At 40.9% G+C, this 23096-nt stretch overlaps 1 protein-coding gene and 1 long non-coding RNA gene across 4 annotated transcripts in view; one reads left to right on the plus strand and one right to left on the minus strand.

Annotated features, from left to right (window-relative positions):
- Nucleotides 1–23096, minus strand: part of LOC145656170 (uncharacterized) — a 541800-nt gene that overhangs the window by 261732 nt on the left and 256972 nt on the right. The window lies entirely within an intron of this gene.
- On the plus strand, nucleotides 918–3210 carry LOC145656161 (inosine-5'-monophosphate dehydrogenase 1a-like). Of its 2 annotated transcripts, XM_081709528.1 has the most exons (3): nucleotides 918–1977; nucleotides 2055–2459; nucleotides 2801–3210. In XM_081709528.1, exons 2-3 carry the CDS (start codon nucleotides 2238–2240, stop codon nucleotides 2921–2923), a joined length of 345 nt encoding a protein of 114 aa, XP_081565654.1. In that variant the 5' UTR covers nucleotides 918–1977; nucleotides 2055–2237; the 3' UTR covers nucleotides 2924–3210. The 2 variants fall into 2 exon arrangements, with proteins under 2 accessions (XP_081565654.1, XP_081565655.1); XM_081709529.1 differs by having other exon boundaries at nucleotides 918–2459.

Here is a 23096-nt window from a genome sequence, read left to right on the forward strand (position 1 = left end):
TAACTTCCAGGTGTTTAAAGCTCAGTTGGGGGCTGTGTCAGATCCTTTGTGAATAACATAATAAAGTTGAGTATTGGGCAGCCTGACCACGGCTTCAAAACGATTGTGTGGATTTGCTACATCACCAGTCCTCCTTTTATAAGCAAGATGATTATTTCAACCCAAGTCAAAAACATTTTTGTCTCATCCAAACGTAAATTTCACACGTCAGACCTGAACTGGGCTGGCCAGCTAATAGCGTGGACAGTAAAACAAAGGCGCATCGCCCGTCTGTTCTCTCTCACTTCACATCCAAATCCAACTGAAACGCACTATCAGTATTTCAGTTCCATGCCGGAGCTGAGAGACGTGAGCGCCCTTAAAATGTCCCGTCGTCATCCACCACGTTGAGAGGATGAGAGTTTTCTCAAACTGAGCAGGTCGAGTCTTTAAAATGTGTAAACTCCAACTGTGATTCTGGGTGATTTAGCTAAGGGCTAGACTTTCGCTTGACTTTGAGAGATGCCACAGAGGCTACTCTGTAACGGTCGCAGATGAAGACCAGCTGTGTTCCTTGACGTCGTTTTTTGTTGTCTGAAGCACGCGACGCTATCGTCTTGTGAGTAACCCGAGAAGCGGGATTTTCATTCACATTCACTAAGAATAAAGCATCATTGTTCAGTCTTGGAAGTATATCACACTAAATCCGTGTGTACTACTTGAGTACGATAATGACGGTTGTTGTTTGCATGCTGCGAATGCGAGACATCGGCTCTCCCGAATAAAAGGATAGCACGTCGAAATGGAGAAAGGGCAAAGCGTAACGAATAGAAATAGCTTTAGCATCCTCGGCCAACACCCACTGGATAAATATTTCGATCCGCGGATCAGTAAAACGCTTACGTTTTAACTCTGTTTACATGAGAGCACAGACAGAATAGACTTTCTTTAGCGTACATCTACTTCTGATGTGACTTGTATTTGCTAGGTTGTTAGTATAATGTATTTTTAGTATCAGTTTTTCTTTGTTTGTTTGTTCTGTGGTCTTTGATTCAGTGATTTTCTGATCCTGCCTGGCTTCATTGACTTTACCTCAGATGAAGTGGTGAGTACTTTTGCAAAATGCACCAAAACAGCTCAGCAGGTATCCTGACATGCCCCATAAGGGCTTACCAGTGTGTGTGTTTCAGTAAATACAGCACATCTAGTAATGATTTAGTGGAGGGGGCGGGATCTTCCTAATTAATTAGTGAGCTGGCGGTCTCCTCTACCTTCAGTGAGATGGAGGAGCTGAGTCAGTTGCCATGTAGTGTGAACACGACTACAACAGAGGGTGGAGTGTGGCATAGTGTAAGAGAGGGATGAAGGAGTGCAAATAAGATGTGCAAAATTGGTGGTGTTGGCATCCCAGGTGCATAGGGTGTGTTGTCACAGGCAGAGAGGCTGAGGGGTGTGTGGGTGTGTGTGTGTGTGTGTGTGTGTGTATGACAGTGTGAGGGAGGCGCGAACCAAAATTCCCATGTGTAATGGATATGGGATAGTATATATTGTGGTATTTATATTTGGTGTTACATTTTGTGTGTGTGTGTGCTAGAATGTGGGAGAGAACGTAGGATGTTTTTGTCTGTCTTACCACAGGGAGGTTAAACTGATGCCCTGCTTATAAAAACAGCAATATTTGTGCTTTGAATGAGCACATCCAAGTCACTTGAAGTCAAATTAATAATGGGATAGAGATGTGTGCATATGTGAAAGCTGTCCAAAGTAACACCCCAAACTGTTCTTATCTTTGTGCAATGCATAGTCTGTATGAAAATACAAGCATGAACATAAACAAAGATAATTGTTCTGTAGAACATTGGTTCCTTTCTGTTACCATTTGCGTCTGTCATTCAGGATCTGACCTCTGCTCTGACCCGGAAGATAACCCTGAAGACGCCGCTTATTTCCTCCCCCATGGGTACTGTGACTGAATCCTCCATGGCCATCGCTATGGCTGTGAGTATCCCCCACACACTCAAAACCATGAAGTCCTGTTGCTTTTCCATTTAGCTTTCTGTGATTTTGTATTACAGCTCATGGGCGGTATTGGGATCATCCATCACAATTGCACCCCAGAGTTCCAAGCAAATGAAGTCCGGAAAGTTAAGGTGTCAAACTTTCAGTGAATTGTCTTAATAGGAATATAATGAACAACACGTTGAACATGCAGATTTACACACAAGCTTCCCTGAGGCCTCTCATCAGCAGAGCAATATATGGTGTCATGGCAGAAATTCGAGCAGGGCTTCATCACGGATCCGGTGGTGATGAGTCCACAGCACACGGTCGGAGATGTGTTTGAGGCCAAGGTGCGACACGGCTTCTCTGGAATCCCTGTCACCGAAACCGGCAAGATGGGCAGCAAGCTTGTGGGAATCGTGACGTCACGAGACATTGACTTCCTCTCAGAGAAGGACTATGACCGGCTGTTGGAAGAGGTTTGTGATTCATCTTTGATTGTACATACAATATACAAAAGGTTTTTAAAAACACAAATGAATCGCATATGACATACAATGCTTAAAAATATAGGTGGAATAGAACTATCATGAAATTGTGATATTTCTGTGTCAGTGTGTGAAAGAGGGCAATATATATATATATATATATATATATATATATATATATATATATATATATATATATATATATATAAAAATAAAAAATGTGTATATATATATGTGTGTGTGTGTGTGTGTGTGTGTGTGTGTGTGTGTGTGTATAAAATCACATTCTTTAAACTCACATCTTTTTGTGATTTATTTGTGATATTTGCCAGGCAATGACAAAGAGGGAAGATTTAGTGGTTGCACCAGCAGGTGTTACACTCAAAGAGGCCAATGACATCCTGCAGTGCAGCAAAAAAAGGTCTGATTCTTCATCTTTTCAGCTTGAGAAGTGAAACTGCTTCTAAAGGACTTTGAAAGGTTATTTTCACTTCTCCACTTCTTCTCTGAGTAACGGGTCGGTCGTGGGGACGCTTGTTGATTGCAGGTAAACTGCCCATTGTGAACGACAGTGATGAGCTGGTGGCTATAATTGCTCGCACTGATCTGAAGAAGAACAGAGACTACCCTCTGGCCTCTAAAGACTCCCGCAAACAGCTGCTGTGTGGCGCTGCCATCGTTACCCGTGAGGATGACAAGTACCGGCTGGACCTGCTCGTGCAGGCAGGAGTGGACGTGGTGGTGCTGGTAGGTCTTAAGGTCCTAAAGGGAGTGGGATTAGTCTCCATCCTGAGTATGGTGCCTGAATCAAATGACAAACTATTTTTGCTATGAGGCTGTGTAACACAGGACTGTGATTGGACATAGTGAATTTGGTCTGAAGGCTGTGTCTATTGTTTTAGGACTCATCTCAGGGAAACTCGGTGTTTCAGATCAGCATGATTAACTACATTAAACAGAAGTATCCTGAGCTCCAGGTGGTGGGGGGGAATGGTGAGTCACAGTTCTCACATTTGCTTGTTCTGTAAACTGAGAGGGTTGAGGTAGGTAAGAATTGATGGTGTTTGGTTCTTTTCATTTGTTGCTGTGTTCACTTTCATCCTTCTCTCTCGCTCTGTCTCTGTGTATGTCTGTGTAGTAGTGACAGCTGCTCAGACGAAGAATTTGATTGATGATGGTGTGGATGCTCTTAGAGTGTGGATGGGTTATCTTTGATAAGACATCGTATACCAGAAAATTGTTTAAAAGATGGTAATAGCCAAACCACCAGACATAATAGTGATGGATAAACAGCAGAAAAGAGTCATAGTGATGGATGTAGCAATCGCAAGAGATAGCAACATCAGCAACAAGGAACATGAGACGCTAAAAGAAGAGGAAACACTGGCTCTGGTAGCAATCAGGGCACCAGGGGTTTAGGGACGATGACCATCAAACTGGGAGAGTGGCTCCAGCAGATCCCAGGAACAACATCCGAGATCCTCATCCAGAAGAGTGCAGTCGATGGAACACTTGGGATACTATGCAGGCAAATGTATATATTGTAAATTCCTGTTCTTTTTTATCAACATTCTTAGAACATAATTACTGTTCTAAGTTTACAACATCTGGTCGAGGTTTTCGTTTATTCAAGATGCATCCTGTAGTGCCTTTTCACATTTTTGCACTATTTCTTTATTTTGAGTCAAATGTTTCAAATAAAATAATACAATCCACAAGGAAATGAAAACGAGAATTAAATCAAACTTATTGTTTCAGAAAGATTACTACTCATTCACACACCAGGACGCTACATCTTCTGGAGTATTATGCTCACGTTTCTAAACTTTTAAACATTATAATGTATTTCAGTTATGGAAATCAGTTAAACACTATAGGAAGGCCTACAACAGGAATGTACTACAAATACCTTCCTACTCCAGCACCCCTAATCGTCCACTCCCAATGGTGGGATATCCCTGAATAACAGTTGAATGCTATCTTTGCCTATATTTGCCTCTGTCTGTCTTTCAGGAGACTACAATATGAGAGTTACACACTAACATAAAAGATGAATAATGAATTAAGTAAATGCTGCACCGGCTAACATCTACTTTCTTCCCTGTTTTATTACCTGTATTATTATTTATAATATTTGTGAGCTGAAAACATGATATCCACCAAAAACATGATTCACTGACTCATGAACAATGTCAACAAATCTACACACACACACACACACACACAGCAGGTGAGTTTTCTGTGGTGGCAGATGGGTCCAAGTGGGCTCATACTGGCCCTGCCCACATGTCGCCTCCTGCAGGTGTCAACCGTAGCCACTGTGCTCCATGTGCCCTTTCTCCTCTGCCACTGCTGGGAGAGGGCTCTGCCCACCCTCCTGACATGCTCCGCTACGCCTCCTGCATACCCCCTTTGTGCTTCAGACAGAGGCCAAAACCACTGGCTTTGCTGGTTCCAGGAACAGCCTGAGGTTCTCCAGGAGAGTGAAAGAATGCTATACCTTGCAAGGTATGATGGTCTTCATTGAAATGGGGGTTAAAAACATTTCAAGCCAGTGTTTTGTGCACTGACATCCCTCCTGCTACCGAAGGCCACCCGAGTGTTTCTTGTGTTTGTGAGTGTGAGGCAAAGGAGTGTGAAAGTGTTTGTGTGGATCAAGATGTAAATGCATGAAATGAAACGTACTGAGGCTATGTTTATTGTCACATATTTTATATCTAGAATGTTGGCCTACCTCCAAGTGAATTTGCACAAAGACCAAACATTTGTGTGGGGTGTTTGTTTGTGCATGTGAATATAGATGTGTGTAGTTCAATGGTGTATACATGTGTACATGTGAGTATGGATGTGTAAGTGTGAAAGATGTGTGTGTGTGTGTGTGTGTGTGTGAATTATATATTTGTTGGGGGCACATTCATATACTGCCACACTGCTATTCTCTCTGCTACTTTTTGTTTTTCAATTGGCGGAGTGGATTAGGGCCTGTCAGAGAGACTCTGAGAGATCTGGTGAGCCCTGATTGTGATTCTTTTTGTTTCTCTCTCTCTCTCTTTGTGTGTGTGTGTTTGTGTGTGTGTCTCTTGTCAACACAGTGTGAATAATTTTGATTTTAATTGGTTCGTTGTCATGAAATTATCTCTCAACTCTCTCAACCGTCTAAATCACACGCGCACACACACAAACAGTTGACACCCCCCATCCTATAGTCCACATTCATTCATGAGAAACAGAAAATTTGAATTTGAAATTTATTGGATTGAATAACATAGATCCTTTTCTTTAGAACCATGCACAGCATGGACATGACAATGTTGTGCTAAATGGTGTGATCAAACCCTATCATCATCCTTCCCAGCAAAGCCCTGATCTACTCCTTCTGTAGTGAGCTAAACGCTATTAATAAACTCCCAAACTCCTCCAGTGCTCTCTCACCATTCTGAGCAGAGCCTGTGCCAGGCCTGCAATTTTATCAACTACATCACAGCTCTGTTTTCTCTCTTCCAAATGTGTAGAGAAAACACACACACACACACACACACACACACGCGCGCGCGCGCTCTGTATTCTGACAGTCCCTGCAATGCTCCACTGTAATCCTCTTAGCCTGTAAGCGCTGGGCTCTCCCTGCAAACACACCCTAAACCCAGCACAGCATGGGACTATGTGGAAGACCACTTGCACAAACATCGACCGCACAGCTCCTTTTGCCTTTGCTTGCTATAGTTTCAACTGCTCGATGCACTGAAATGCCAAATACAGAGGCTAAAGCTCGAACACATGCGCCATGAACCAGCTGCACCCATTCCGAGGTAAATCAAATACACAGTTGCCAATGTTTAAAAAAGCTTTTTGAGCTTTTTACATTTTATTGATTTATTTTTTTTAAAGAACATGAGGACTTTTTCATTTTTATTTTTTCAGAATGCTAAATAGTAGTAGTCCCAGTAATTTTGTAGTTCCAGTAGTATCGTCATTCAGGTCTCCTTTATCAGGTTTTGGATGGATTGGTAGAAGTTCATATTGACTGGTTATAAACATAGTTCTGATGTAGTCAAGCACAGCGTCTGTCTCTTTGGCCAGTTGGTAATCATAGCCTTTTTATGTGCTCGGGAAACCTTTCTGCATACTACCGATTTCTTTAGCTGGTCCTCCTTGGGAAGTGTGTGGTCCCTTTGAGCAGTACAAAGCTTCCCCAGCCATGGCTCTCCCCATGCGCTGCTGCTTAGTTTTCTTCCCCACTACTTTGTCCCATAACGTCTTCAGGTTCTTTCTTTCACACTTTGGGTTTTGGTTTTCACTCTCTAGAGCCTCTCTTTCACTCTTCAGGTGTTGTCTTTCACTCTCAAGATTCTCTCTTTCACCCTTCAGGTGTTGTCTTTCTCTCTCCAGAGCCTCTCTTTCACTCTTCAGGTGTTGTCTTTCACGCTCTAGATCCTCTCTTTCACTCTTCAGGTGTTGTCTTTCACTCTCAAGATTCTCTCTTTCACCCTTCAGGTGTTGTCTTTCTCTCTCTAGAGCCTCTCTTTCACTCTTCAGGTGTTGTCTTTCACGCTCTAGATCCTCTCTTTCACTCTTCAGGTGTTGTCTTTCACTCTCAAGATTCTCTCTTTCACCCTTCAGGTGTTGTCTTTCACTCTCTAGATCCTCTCTTTCACTCTTCAGGTGCCATCTTTCACTCTGTTCATTTTTTGTCTCCTTCTGCTTCTCCTCCAACTCCTTCCCACTACATTCCTCCTCAAATTTTCCAATTTTAACACAGTGTCGTTTTCTAATTTCCTTCGTATCTACTCTGTCAGGTAGTTCTTGTTGCAATCTACTCATTGCTTTTTGTGTGTTCCTGTCCAACAAAATCTTCGTTTTCTTCTTCTTCGAAGATCTTCTGTGAGAGCAGCAGAACTGCATTTTGCTGCTGCAACCTCCCATTTCTGTCAACAGACTGACCAATTTTACCTTTGTCAAGCAGATTATAAGAATAGCTATTATGACAATGGTCAGTGATATTATGACATCACAGTTTTGGTTTTGTTGACAATTCCATTGTCATCACATAGAATAGAATAGAATAGAATAAACTATTGTGGGCTTGCTTTGTTTTCACTTTAGCCTTAATTAGATTAATTAGATTCATATGTTTGCTTTAGATTTGCCTTTTTACATTTTATTTATACCATGAAAAACAATACAGAAATAATTAAAGAAGTCAAAGCCTTTGTCACAGTCTCTCCAGACATGCCTTTCTCTGGTTGTCAAAAAGACAAAAGAGATGATTGTGGACTACAGAAGGATGCAAATGCCTCACACCCCAATACATACAGTGAAGAGTGAGAACATACACTCTCTTAAAATCACAAACAATCTCTCATGGTCCCTGAGCACTTTTTCCTTAGTGAAGAAAGCTCTGCTTCCTGAGGAGACTGAAGAAGGACAGCATGTCCGTCATCCTGATCTGGTCTGCAACAGCATCATAGAGAGTGTCCCGACCTGCGCCATCGCTGTCTGGTACTGGCACTGCTCCCCCTGCTCTTTTGGATTGTTTAGTTGAATTTAGCAGTCTGCTCTCAAATTTTCTGTGCCTGTTTTCTGGGATTCTGAAATTCAGGCAATGTTTTTGTTGTTCTTCTGCAACACTATTAAAACTCTGAACTCCTCAAACTATTTTACTTCTCTAAGTAAATCTGTCACACATTTGTCTAGTACAGAATTATTAGATTTCTTTCTTTGACCATAAGCAAGATACACACATTTACTTTGCACATTTACATATTTCTTTGTCTGTTTCTCTCTATCGCTCTCCTTTTCTCAGAGAGTTGGATAAGAGATTAAGGACACTTCCTGAGGCAGAGAATGATTGGTCAGTAGTACATTAGAATGGCCCTACATACATTTCATCATTCCATATCTTTTCAGTGGTTATCAAAACCATTTATACACTTTTGCAGTTAAACAATGTTAAGATATTGATTAGTGTTTCAGTCAAATCAGTCTAACTCTGAAAGTATGTGTTTACCTTCCATATGAGACGCTATTTAAGACTACACACACATCAGATTTTGCAATGAAAATAAAAATGATAAAACAAACAAAGGGAAATAGTCTTTTTAACCTCTTGTTTGCTAGCAGAAAGCAAATAGAGCCTATAGGGATAAGAGAGAAAGAGAAAGAATGACATAAAAAATAAGAATGAGATAAAAAGAGATCCAGATACATGAAGCACATGTTGATGAGGGTTGGACTTGCAGAGGCCACATGGCAGTCACGTTAGAAGTGTTGATGCAGTAACTGCATCTGCAGCTAAACTAATGCTGCGTGCGTGTGTGTGTGTGCATGCGTGCGCGGGTCTGTGTATATGTGTATCTTTTTCCATTCTCCACCAAAAAGAGGCCAGGAGGCAATTGTCTCTCTAGAGATGTAACACACTTTCTGCAAACATATCATCAGATAATGGCAGAACACGTTACAACACACCAATGCATATCTGTTTACATATACAGTTGAATCATGAGAGATTATGCAAGGTGAGAATTATGATTTTAATGTCCTCTGGTTCTATGGCTTTTGATACAGCCTGTGCTAACTGAACATGGTTTTTCTTTTCTCCAAGACAATTGTGTCTCAGTTTTATTGCAGCTTAATGGTTTAATGCTTGGTTCCTAATATACATATACATATACATGCATGCACCCATACACACGTTTTTTCCTTGACAAGCTCTTATAGGCCTCTGGACTAATTAATCCCCAAGAAAAGTGAAATGACAAATATTTATATATATACACACACACAGCGCTTCACTTTTTCCACATTTTATGTTATGTTACAGCCTTATTCCAAATTGGATTAAAAAAAAAAAAATTCCCCTCAAACTCCTACACACAATACCCCATTATGACAAAGTGAAAAAATCTTTGTTTGGAGTTTTTGCAACTTTATTAAAAATAAAAAAACCAAAAATCACATGTACATAAGTATTCATAGCCTTTGCTCAATACTTGGTTGAAGCACCTTGGGCAGCAATTACAGCCTCAAATCTTTTTGAGTATGATGCTACAAGCTTGGCACACATATTTTTGGGCAGTTTCTCCCATTCTTCTTTGTAGAACCTCTCAAGCTCCATCAGGTTGAATGGGGCGCGCCGGGGTACAGCCATTTTCAGATCTCTCCAGAGATGTTCAGTTGGGTTCAAGTCTGGGCTCTGGCTAGGCCACTCAAGAACATTCACAGAGTTGTCCTGAAGCCAGTCCTTTATTCTCTTAGTTGTGTGGTTAGGGCCATTGTCCTGTTGGATGAACCTTCACCCTGGTCCAGAGCACTCTGGAGCAGGTTTTCTTCAAGGATGTCTCTGTATGTTGCTGCATTCATCTTTCCCTGACTAGTCTCCCAGTTCCTGCTGCCAAAAAACAACCCCACAGCATGATGCTGCCACCAGCATGCTTCACTGTAGGGATGGTTTTGGCCAGGTGCTGAGCGGTGCCTGGTTTCCTCCAGACATGATGCTTGGCATTCAGGCCAAAGAGTTGAATCTTTGTTTCATCAGACCAGAGAATTTTGTTTCTCATGGTCTGAGAGTCCTTCAGGTGCCTTTTGGCAAACTCCAAGCAGGCTGTCTTATGCCTTTTACTGAGGAGTGGCTTCCGTCTGGCCACTCTACCATACAGGCCTGATTGGTGGAGTGCTGCAGGAATGGTTGTCCTTCTGGAAGGTTCTCCTCTCTCCACAGAGCAATGCTAAAGCTCTGTCAGAGTGACCCTTGGGTTCTTGGTCACCTCCCTGACTAAGGCCCTTCTACCCCGATCACTCAGATTGGCTGGGCGGCCAGCTCTAGGAAGAGTCCTGGTGGTTCTAAACTTCTTCCATTTACGGATGATGGAAGCCACTGTGCTCATTGGGACCTTCAATGCTGCAGAAATTTTTCTGTACCCTTCCCTCGATCTGTGCCTCGATACAATCCTGTCTCAGTAGTCTACAAAGAATTCCTTGGACTTCATGGCTTGGTTTGTGCTCTGACATGTACTGTCAACTATGGGACCTTATATAGACAGGTGTGTGCCTTTACAAAGCATGTCCAATCAACTGGATTTACCACAGGTGGACTCCAATCAAGTTGTTGAAACAACTGAAGGATGATCAGTGGAAACAAGATGCACATGAGCTCAATTTTGAGTGTCATGGTAAAGGCTGTGAATACTTATGTGCATGTGATTTTTTTGTTTTTTTTATTTTTAATAAATTTGTTACAATTCCAAACAAACTTTTTTTACTTTGTCATTATGGGGTATTGTGTGTAGAATTTTGAGGGGGAAAAAAATAATTTAATCCAATTTGGAATAAGGCTGAAACATAACAAAATGTGGAAAAAGTGAAGCACTGTGAATACTTTCTGGATGCACTGTATATATATATATATATATATATATATATATATATATATATAGAGAGAGAGAGAGAGAGAGAGAGAGAGAGAGAGAGTGTTTATTATAATGGCTTTGTTTGCATACATGGATGTCCTTACTTGAGCAGTCATAATTCATAATCATAATAATTCACTAAAATGATTCATTATAGCTAATGTTTTGAAATAATGAAATCATAGTGTCTGTGATTTCTTTTTTGTGTAAAGTGTCAGACTTTGTTTTTACTAAGATGTTGGGCCCATCAGTACCACCCTAGCTGCTAAGAACTGCTACTTCCTTTACTGAGCCTGTATTCCTCTGTTCACCACACTGCACTCACACTCAATGTGCAACACAATTAATGTGTGAAGAATTGTGAGTTTACTAAAATCTAATGGCTTTAGTTCACTCATTACACTTTAGTAAATCTAAACTCCAATTTCTTTTTTCTACTGAAAAAGAGATGAGCAATAGCTAATAATTAGTAATAGCTACTCTGCAATCTGAAATGTTTTTTTGTTTGTTTGTTTGGCATACATATTACCTCTTGGATTTTAAAGTTCTTTGAATCACAAAGAAAAACAATACGAGACAGTATGATGCTGCAGTAATTTAATCAAAAGAACAAAATTGATTATTCAGAATAAATTAACAGACAGGAATTAGGTCAAACCTTCTAATCATGTTTTTGTCAAATGTAATACTGTATACATACTACATTAAAATGACAGAAAAAAGAAAAGAAAAGTATAGGAAAATGCACTATTAAATGCACTATTATGAAGTTATGCATATTGGTCAGCATCATCCTCAGTTATAGCCTTCATCTCAGTTGCTGGTTTGTCTTCCTCCACCTTCTGAATTGGTTCCTTCATTGCATCTATTGCCTTCTTCAGATTGAGATTGTCCTTTTCACTCAGTGGGGCCAGTGCTGGGGTAAGGATTGTCTTGATTTGAGTTATTCTTTCCTCGCATCTGTTGTAAAACTCCTTCCTGTTTCTTGCTGCAAGGCTGTTGATACCATTTTGGGCAGATTCGCATTCCTTCCCTAACTTGTCAATCTCTGCAAGGAACTGAGGTGAGTTTGGATCCATGGTCATCAGTCTTCCCAGAGTACTGACATTGTTCATCAGGTACTGGACAGACACCTCAGTGTAAGTGGTAGACATCATGTTAACCAAATAGGCGTAGGCAGAAGTATTCAGAGCATTAGTGTAGATTTTGTCTTTGACAAACATGCTGTAGGTGTAGTTGTTCTCTACAGCTATTTCAACAGTCTGCTTAAAATGTTTAAGATTTTCACTAAGAGTGGTCTTAACAATGTTTGAAATGATCTGAAAGAAGTGCACCAGTTTCTCCCACTGTTCTTTCACCTGCCCCATGATTTCCAGGCCTTTCGCTAGCACCACAATTCTCTTGTTGAAGTCGATCTCCTTGAGATTATAATGTTTCAGCTCACTCACAATTTCAGCAAGAGCTTTTTTCTTCTGATCCAAGTTGTCCATAGTCTTCTCGTTCCGTTCATTTGCAATTTTTAGCTGGGTTTCAGCCATTTGTAGACGTAGATGAGATTGTCTTAAGTGCATCTGGACCACATCTGTATTTGCTGAGTCATAGATTTGCTGTTGACTTGACTTGGGGGGTGCTGTCAAGAAAGATGGCTGATTTGTAAAAGACTTGCTTTTGGAATAAAAGGCCATGGCCCTTACATTCAGTTCGTCAATGGCTTTAATAAGCTCCTCTGTTTTGGCATCATCACATTTCCCCTCTGGAGCATATTTACCTAGCTCTGTTAAAGTGGAGATACCCTTGTCACAGATGCCTAGTGCCTCGGATTTAATCGGGCATTCAGCTTCTTGCTGTATATCTCTGCTGACTTGCTGAAATAGTCCCACCAAGTAATCAGACTTTACCGTTTGCTTCTCCTGATCATACACCTCAGGCCAATTTATTTCCTTACCTTTGCAAAGTTCTTCCATTTTCTCAACCACTAGTAGAAATGTTATAGATTTAGAAAATATGTTACTTGTTGCCAACATTTCATCCACGTTACTCTTCATTCCAGTGGCCATGTTTCTGTGGCTTTCAGGAGTGCCTTTTCAGTTTTTGATCACATGTGTTATGGCTTTTGGTGTAATAGTGTCCGCTTGGAGATAGGTTTGGATAATTTGTCCTGGAAGAAATTCTGTTGCAAACGCACAGGCTATTGATATTGCTTGCTCTGACATACTTGATATTAGCTTCAGGCCAAAAAGGCCCCATCCACTTGGCAAATCTTTCATTGCTTGCTGGTAGGCCCTTCTGTCCTCAGCTAATCTTTCATTAGCCAGATTGAAAGCAGCCTCGGCCCTGTCGCTTGCCTCCTTAGCTTCAGCCCGTTTAATCTTTGCTATCTCAATGTTTTTCTTGATTTCTTCCATCTCCTCATCATGACTCTGTCTTGCATTCACCAAAGCCTCCACCAGTTCTTGCATCAGCTTGATGATATCTGAGAATTGTTTCTCAGTCATGATGGCCAGGTTTAAGCATTCTGATGATATGTGCGCAATGTTCTGAAGCTCAGCTGGTAAGAAGGCTTGGACAAGACCATCATCCTCCTGTATTATGAGCCCAACTGAGTTTTTGATGTACTCTGGAACCTGTCCGGTGTACATACGAATTTGGTCCATGTTCTTGTGAGCAACATTAAAGGCTTGCCAGCAACCATTACATACTTGAAAGAGGCAGGCCCTAAAAGAATTGGGGTATCTGATGAATTTGAACCCGTCTTTTGGTGGATTTTTATTGATGGAGAAGTCATCTGCAGCAGAAATGCGTACCAGCTGAGCCAGTAAATCGATGGAGACGGGTGCCGGCAATAGATACTGCTCCCAGTTAGCATAGGGCTGCATCAGCAGCATGATGTCATTTCTGTAATCCTGTGCTTTGGTGAAACTCTTAGTAGCTTGGTTGAGCTTTGACAGCGCCATTGTTTTCCCTAAAATAGAGTAAGGCAGAAAATTTGTATAACATAAAGCCATAATAAGACAATCAGGAGATTCAGCATTTATTATTTCTGTACTATAAAGCAGTTAGCACTAACAACAACAGCACCTGCAGTGTTTCATCCACTAAACAATTTCAGATTAGAACACATCATAAGTTACATGTGGTTGCTTAGTAGTTTTTTTTTTCCTTCACAACAAGTGAAGTAAAATTAGTAGAAAGCAGAAAATAATACTATTTTAACTACCCACCATTTTACAAAATTAATACTCTTTGATTGAGGAGCATTTAAATGCTTTTTTTCATAAACATTGTTTTTTCATAAACTTCATTATGGTGTAGACTTCAACAAATTCACTATACAGTATATTTCATAAAAACGTTGATGAATGTAAACAGAAATTCATATTATGCAAACATAAACTCACAGAAATCTGTAGAGGATAGAATAGAACGGTTTGTACCTGAAGTACTGTGGATACCTCTTGAAGAAGTGAGTAGTTGAAGTAGTAGCCTACCAGACTAGATGCTGTTCTGCTCCAAAACAACAACTTTTATATCATCCTTTCATATTTGTCAGCAAAGCAATATAACTGTGTCCTGCAAAAATATGCAGTCTGAGTTGTAATTCTGAATTCTACAGAACAGCTTTACTTCCTATAACTACTGAAATTTCTTTGTTTTTCGTGTCTTTATTTGGATCCCCATTAGCTGAGGTAGCAGCTGCTCTTCCTGGGCTCCACCAACAAAACTGTGTACTCCCATGATCATAGTTGGTAACTTGTTCCATACTGTGGTGACCAAGACAATACAGATCTGCACGCTGCATCTGTTTTGGGTTTTGGTTTAACTAACCTGCCTGGCAGTGTGACTATGTTGAGCTCTCGCATAATTTATATTGTGTTTACTATCACAGATATTCCTAAAGACGCCCATTAGACCGCAGGCCAGCCTCTCCTGAGTTCTGAGCCATGAGAGAGGCATGCTCGCTCTCCTTACTGACAGGGCAGTGTGAGGCTTGCAGATTCATTCTCAGCTAACCAGAGCTTAGACAGCTCTTTCCTGACAGCTCCCCTGGGAAACACCACAATGAAAGCATCTAGGGGAGGAGAAACTGCTGTTTTACCATAGACTAAACCCATATATACTTTGTTTTGTTAATAACAAATGCCACAGTAAAGTCAAGTAATACGATTCCGACCATTATTTTCTTGTAAAAATATCTTGTCGATCATTTTTGTCAGTGCTGTGCACGTAGAATGATCTGCTTTATAGGCATGCTTGAAATCAATGATTCATTAAGTGAAAAATAGTAGATTATCTGCTCAAGAATAACTTTTTCCATTAGGTTGCTCAATACAAAAGAAACTAATTCCAGGCAAAACGCACCATTCTAAATTTGATAATAATAGCCCAAAAGTAACACCAGCAACCTTTGAAAGGATGATCAATACAATGTTTGATAAAAATAATAATAATAATAATAAGAAGAAGAAGAAGAAGAAGAAGAAGAAGAAGAAGAAGAAGAAGAAGAAGAAGAAGAAGAAGAATTTTATTCTAATTAAGAAATTACGGGCATTTCTTGTTACCCAATGGCACTTTACAAGTTCATACAATATAAAAAAGGTCAAATAAAATATAAAGAAGATTCAAATATATAAATAAGATAACAGGAGGGAGTAAAACTGGTTAAAAAAAATAGACATAATATTGATGCAAGTGCATACTATAGTAACCAATTAAAGGTTGAAATAATCTCAGACAAAGAGATGAGTTAGGAAATTCTTGGAAATGAGCAGCTGGAGGAAGAAGCCTTGGGTCTGCAGCTCCAGAAACGCCAATAGTGCAGAGTGTGATGTGAGGGACAGAGAGCAGATGAGTGTCAGAGGGATGGAGACAGAGTGAAGGAAAAGACATATGAGGAACACCAGAAAGGGATGGACAGGTCAGACCATGAGGGCAAAAACCAAGAGAAGGATTTTGTACTGCACACAGCCACGAACAGGAACCCATTGTAAATGTTTGAGTGTAGTAGTTATATGTTCCTTTAAGCTGGTGTGTGTAAGAACTCCAGCAGCCATTTTCTGAATGTTCTGCAGCTTCTTTAACCTACAGACAGGAAGCCCATAAAGAACAACACTGCAGCAGTCTAATCAACATCGCACAGCACTGTATTAGCCTAATCAGCATCACACAGTGCTGCAGTAGTCTAACTGGTATCATAAAGTACTGCAGTAGTCTAGCTGGCATCACACAGCACTTCAGTAGTCTAATTAGCATCACAGAGCACTTCAGTAGTCTAATTAGCATCACACAGTGCTGCAGTAGTATAATCATCATCAAAAATGCATAAATAAGAAACCTTGTATCAAAATTTGCATGCCTATATCCTTACACATAGATATATTTGCTGACTATTACGCCATTGTAACATTTTTTAAACAAATTAATTGCAATAACTAAACAATTGAATAATTTAAATTTAATGTCTCTTATACAATCATAAAGCTGACTAAGGCTGACAACCAATCAATAGGAGAACTTCTACCTTAAAGGATTAGTGTGACGGTTGAGTCTAAGGCATTGTGGGAATTGGAGAAATAATTGAATCATGTAGGTGTAACATAATGAAGAGAGGATAATTTAATAAAACATAGAAGGCTAAGGTTAGTCTAATTTTAATTGGCCCAGGCCATTCACTACCACTAAATGACTAAATAGGGATGTTGTGCCCTCTAGTGGGTGAGTCAGAGATAATTATGCAACAAAAATACTTGTGAAGTCTGGTATGCTTTATCATTAAAGTTGCTATAAGATCTTTTTTGGAAACACTTTGACTAAACTGTTTTATGTATTTGTAGCTACCAATAAACCTCTCTTGTAGGAGGATATATTCTGTATCTGTTAATTCTATGTGTACATTCAGCACATGGAATCTGCCAACATCCATTCCTGCATGTTCTTTCAGGATCAAGGCCTCTGGAATGGTGACTGATGTAGCAGAGCACCTAGGCAACTTTCAGTATGTGATAAAAATGAAAAATAATATTGAACAAGCTGGTATGCATGCACACATGTGCACACACAAGCAGACCTTTCTTAACCTCTACTCTTGCCAAGCCCAGTTCACCTGTTTCTTACAGTTTATGGAAGTTACTGTTTCTCCTTTCAATGTTCCTGTTATTAAAGACACATTTGTTACATATGTTTAATGTTCATAGGAATCATTATTTGTGACTTAATATTTTAATTTCAAAGAGCTGGACAAAGACTTTGAATTCCTCTGAACAGTACATGGAGATCAGATTACATCTCAGTAAGATGCATGATGAGATCTTGTACTGCAGCTTGTGTTCATTGTAGTTTTCCATGGAATGACCATGAGATTTGCACTAAATAGATGCCAGTCAGTTCAGTCAGCAATATATATTGCTAAAAAGATTCCCCTATGTTCTAACAGGCAAAACCTGTATGTCTAGGTTGGATGTAATCATTGAATTAGAACTGAAATTTAATTAATTAGTAAGATGCACAAAATATGGTTGTTTTTGATTGTGTAATGTTTTCCTTTTCCACATATGCCTTTCAGCACTTTAGTTCTGTTTAGTGATTTATATTTCAGTGGAAACAGGTCCTTACATATTCCGCAGAAAGCAAAAAATAAAAACAACTAAACAACTACCAACTAATAAAGATGTCAAGTTGAACATGGAAAGTCTTGTTTTGTTTATTCATCTGTTGTTGTGGTTTCTCTTTATGCCGTTCTGTTGATTTGTATCCACTTCATGGCAGGTTGAAAATGATTTGATTCTGTGAGACATTTGGAGGAAGTGTGAGTACAGAAAAAAGCATGTAACTGAAGCATGACATTCTTTAATAGGCTGTATCACTTTTTCTTCTGTGAGTCTGTGAGGACCTCATAAAGCATGGCTTGTGGCAAGTGGGTTAGTACAAGGGTAAATATGGGATAGGAGTGTCAGACGAGAGGCTGATGCCTCTTGCCATGAAGCAGACCCTCCAGCAGATCAGAGTGCTCCTGGACTGGGACAGTGGTCTGATCTCCTTCTTTGATCCTCTCAACAACAGATATGTGCACACCTTCAGACAAACATTCACCAAGCAAGCCTATCCATACTTCTATAATGTTTGTCCTGCTATGAGGGTGTTACCAGAATAGGCTGCAACCACTAAGGACATTATGCTAGTGTAATGGAAAAAAGGAACCTAGTCTATTGAAAATGAACACATTTCTACTTGATCATCATTTCAACAAGGGTGCACCGTGAGATAACATTTATTATGGTAATTATGGATGGCCTTTTCACACTTGGCCAAAGTTTTTGCTTTCGGCTCAGTTTTCCATTGCTCTGAGGTTGTCTGCTTAAAGGATTCAAACCTAGTTTAAAGGCAATCAGACTTTTTTTTGTTTCCTGTGATCATATACCTTAAATCATTTAATGTGATAATGTTATTTCTATTTAGGAGTTGTTTTCCTTGTGCACGCAGATGCATGCAATTGAGAAACCATTGTTTAGTGAAAAGAATCAAATTTGTTGGCAACTTCCTGGATTTTCATTTATTTGCAATTTTCCTCAGAACTGTTGTGAGAATACACACTCCCTGATAAACAAATATAAAAGATTTATTGTAGATATTTCCTGTCCACTAGACACCTCCAATGTTTGCTGTCTAGCAAATGTCAGCTGGGTTTACTAGTTTCTTGGAAAACCCATATTATGTGCATCACTTTCATGGTAACCTTTATAATCTCTGGACCTTTAGCTTTGCTGTTGATTTTCTCAAATACCCCAATATGGTCTTATGTAGCATTAATGCATGCTTTAAAATCTTCTAAGCCAAGTGAAAAGCACTCAGGTATTTACTCTTAAGTGCTGGTCATACTGCTGTTTTACTGTGATGTTTTCAGTGTTGTGTAATTACTGAATAGGGCTTAAATAAAACCATTGTCATTGTAAGAAGGCTCAACAGCAGTACTCATCTACTGAAAAAACAAGATGTGGGTTCAGATGAATCTACTTCCCTTTTCATGTACACTGAAAAACATCAGTTTTTCAAATGCTAGGATATATTTTGTCTACAAACACATTTCTATTTATGGTCTTTCTTATCTTTTATAGCATCAAGGGTTCTTTGGAAGGTCAGCAGAAAATGGAAGAGAGGAAGGTGTGTGTGAGTGAATGCTTGTGTGTAATGTCATTTTCTATGTTGAGTGTAGCTCTATGATGTACTCTGGAGAGCTGAAGTTTGAGAAGAGGACCATGTCTGCTCAGGTGGAGGGGGGGGTGTTCATGGCCTGCACTCGTAAGTCTTCGTCCTCTCTGCTCACTAAACTCCTACTACCGAATCCATCATGCTCAGTGGCTCTTTTAGGGAACACTCCACCAACTGTCAAGCAGTGCCACAAAAGCACTCAAGGACTGGAAAATAACCTGTGTGTGTCTGTTCTCACAGTTTGCAGGGACAGTGTTATGAATAATAATACACAGCAATAGACCCCTGCTGATCTCCACTGAAATCTGAATGGACATGAACTGACAATTTATTTATGAATAATTAATTCAGATAAATTGTGGGTTTCTAATAGATAACAGGGTCATGACATAATGAGTAATGCCTCTATAGATTTCTATTCATGTCTTCAAGTAATTCATTTACATACATTGAATTGAAAGAAAACTGGCTTTGGCATGACTGGACAGAGCATTGTAATGTAAACGTCAGTACTATGCACATTTTGCAGTGTGGACTTTTATAAACTCATCAGCTCTGCAGATATAGACTGTAGAGCTCTATATTGAATTGTGGATGAGCATATTAAAACCACAAGGCGGAGCTTCGAGAGAGAGAGAGAGAGAGAGAGAGAGAGAGAGAGAGAGAGAGAGAGAGAGAGAGAGAGAGAGAGAGAGAGAGAGAAGATGAAACAGAGCTGTTTAATGTTCAACAAATGGAAAGAAGAAGAAAATTATGAAAATCAGTAGAACTATTAGCAAAGTTGAAACTAGTTAATATTTAGTGACAGCGGAGTGGCTCTAGATCCCTGTGGCAGGGACTACGGACGATCACGGACTACAGGAGCCCACCCTCCGGACTGATGAGTGCGGATGAGTCTCTGGCGAACGAGCTGAATACATTCTTCGCTCGCTTCGAGGCTACATCTAGCAGCGCTAATGCTAACGGCGCTAATGCTAGCAGCGCTAATGCTAACGGCGCTAGTGCTAACAGCACTAATGCTAGCAGCGCTAGTGCTAATGGCACTATCGGCGCAGCCAATGGCACATGCGCGGGGCCCACCATAGAACAGCGCCCTCTCATCGTCACGGAGAGTGACGTGAGAAGAGTGTTTAAAAGGGTGAATACCAGGAAGGCGATGGGAGCAGACGGTATCTGCGGGAGGGTCCTCAAAGCCTGCGCAGATCAGCTAGCCCCGGTATTCACCGACATCTTCAATCTCTCCCTGACGCTCGGTATCGTCCCGTCCAGCTTCAAGCGATCCACCATCCTCCCCGTCCCGAAGAAACCTCGACCCTCCGACCTCAATGACTACCGACCTGTCGCCCTCACATCAGTCGTGATGAAGTGCTTTAAAAAGCTAGTCGGAGACTTCATCACATCTTCACTGCCAGCCTCCATGGACCCAATGCAGTTTGCATACCGCCACAACCGCTCCACTGACGATGCAATTGCACATCTGCTCCACACTACACTGACTCACCTGGACGAAGGGAGGGGAAATTATGTTAAAATGCTATTTGTCGACTACAGTTCAGCATTTAAGACTATCATCCCCTCCCTACTCACTACTAAGTTGGGGGATCTAGGACTGCATACATCCCTGTGCGACTGGATCTCCAACTTCCTAACAGACAGACCACAATCAGTACGGGTGGGCAACTGCGCCTCATCCACCCTCACCCTCAGCACTGGAGCTCCTCAGGGTTGTGTCCTAAGCCCCCTGCTCTACTCACTGTACACCTACGACTGCACAGCCACTTCCAGCTCCACCATCATTGTCAAGTTTGCTGACGACACCGTTGTCATGGGTCTGATCTCGGACAACGACGAGAGGGCCTACCTGGATTAAACACCTGGAAAACTGGCGCCAGGAAAATTATCTCCTCCTAAACGTCAGTAAGACAAAGGAGCTGATCGTGGATTGCAGCAAGAAGCAGGAGCGGCACTACCAACCTGTGAGGATCAGTGGAACCACGGTGGAGAGAGTAGATAGTTTCAGGTACCTTGGTGTTCACATCTCGCAGGACCTGTCCTTCAGACTGCCCTCCAAGGTACTGCGGAACTTCTATACCTGCACTATCGAGAGCATCCTCACGGGGAACATCACAGTCTGGTTTGGGAATAGCACCAAGCAGGACAGACAAGCACTCCAAAGGGTAGTGCGTTCAGCAGAGCGCATCACTCACACGGAACTTCCTGACCTGCAGACCATCTACTACAAGCGGTGCCAGACCAAGGCCAGGAGGATTGTGAAGGACCCCACCCATCCCAACAATAGACTCTTCTCTCTGTTGAGGTCAGGGAGGCGCTTTCACTCCCTGAAGACCAAGACAGAGAGGCTGAAGAGCAGCTTCTTCCCACAGGCCATTCGGGCCCTGAATCAGGGAAACTGATAAACTGTGGGGACCACCACCACAATGTAACATAACTGTATATCTGTATATATATATTTATATTCAATGACCTTGTTACACAACAACTGTAGATATGTTATTATACGAAATGGATCTGTACATTCTGTAGATTGTGTACATATATACACAACCATATACATTGTACATTGTGTATATAATCATAATATACATATATTGTACATACATTGTTAATATATTTTGTACATACATAGAATATATAGATTTATCTTTGCATATATATATTTCACATATAGAGAATGTCTATATTTCTCTATGCACCCCTGTTTTCTTTTCCTCAGTTTGGACAGAGCACTCTCCACCATTTCACTGCGAGTTATGCTGTGTATGACTATGTATGTGACGAATAAACCAAACTTGAACTTGAACTTGAACAGTACTTGTGGTAGCCTTTTTAACTAAGTGTACTTAAAATCAGACATTAGCACACTAAAACATTAAAGCATTAAGATAAAAGATAAATCCTTTATGCAAATGCAGTTGTTTCTTAAAGATTGTTTCTTTTAGAAATATAAGTTCTTATCACACCTGTATTAGAATATGAGCCCAGGAGAGTAACCCTAGAACACTAGGAACATTTATTTTACAATTTCCTTGCAAAATCACAAGCCTGATGTGAATATTAAAATAAGAACAACAAATAGATACACCTGTTATCATTTTATTATCCATCTTCACATAATATAGGGAAGGTGCTTATGTGCTCATTTCTCCTTTGTTAAAAAAGCACTGACATTTTGCTGCATCAAACATTTGTGTGCCATGCATTTAGTGTGTAGCATAACAACAAACAAATTCTGCAAACTCCTACTTTATGAGCATTAAAGGCGGTAGGGCAGAGTGTTGAGTGAAGCTTCAGAGCTTGACTGTAACCTTGTTATATTTCAATGGCAATGAGGGCAGTACAGGTAGTGACTAAGAGGCTTTCCTTCCCAATCCCTCTGAATGTTGTCTCTGACAACATTCCAGACAGCACTTTAGAGAAAACAGTAGTCCAATGGCAGCAGACAGGCCTTTTTAGGGATCACCACTTACAGAGTCTTACCAAGACACCCAGTAGCTTTATTTTGTTTGGGACGAAGCCTCTATCAGAGCCGTATTTCATTCTACCTGATTCAGCTGCTGCTTGTATGATGCATGTTGGATGAATCTCTTACTCTGCTCCTCAGCTAAGAGAAAGCTCTCCATCTCGATCTGAGGAACAAACTTGGATTGTGTGCGTGGCTCCAGCACAACCACTGGTGAATGCGCACGCAGTGTCCCAGGAGCCGCTCTGTGGTGCAGGTGGAGAGGGGAGGTGGGCGGAGGCCCGGGGCGTCAGCTCACGCAGGGTTGTAGAGGAGGATTGGAGTACTGGACATCGCTTACATGGAGGGCCATGTCTATGAGCACTTTGCCAATGGCAAGCACGACAGCTACCAGATCGACTACCGCCTCATTGTGGGCGACACAGAGCCAGCCAGATTGCAGCTGTCGCCTCGCGACCCTGAGCACCAGGGGCCATTTGGCCACAACACATCTCATGGGCATGAGACTGCAGCTCAGCGCTACAGCGCCACGCGCATCCA

Source organism: Electrophorus electricus, unplaced genomic scaffold, assembly GCF_041902795.1.
Source record: "Electrophorus electricus isolate QZ-2024a unplaced genomic scaffold, ASM4190279v1 Scaffold53, whole genome shotgun sequence".
Classification (NCBI taxonomy): Eukaryota; Metazoa; Chordata; class Actinopteri; order Gymnotiformes; family Gymnotidae; genus Electrophorus; species Electrophorus electricus.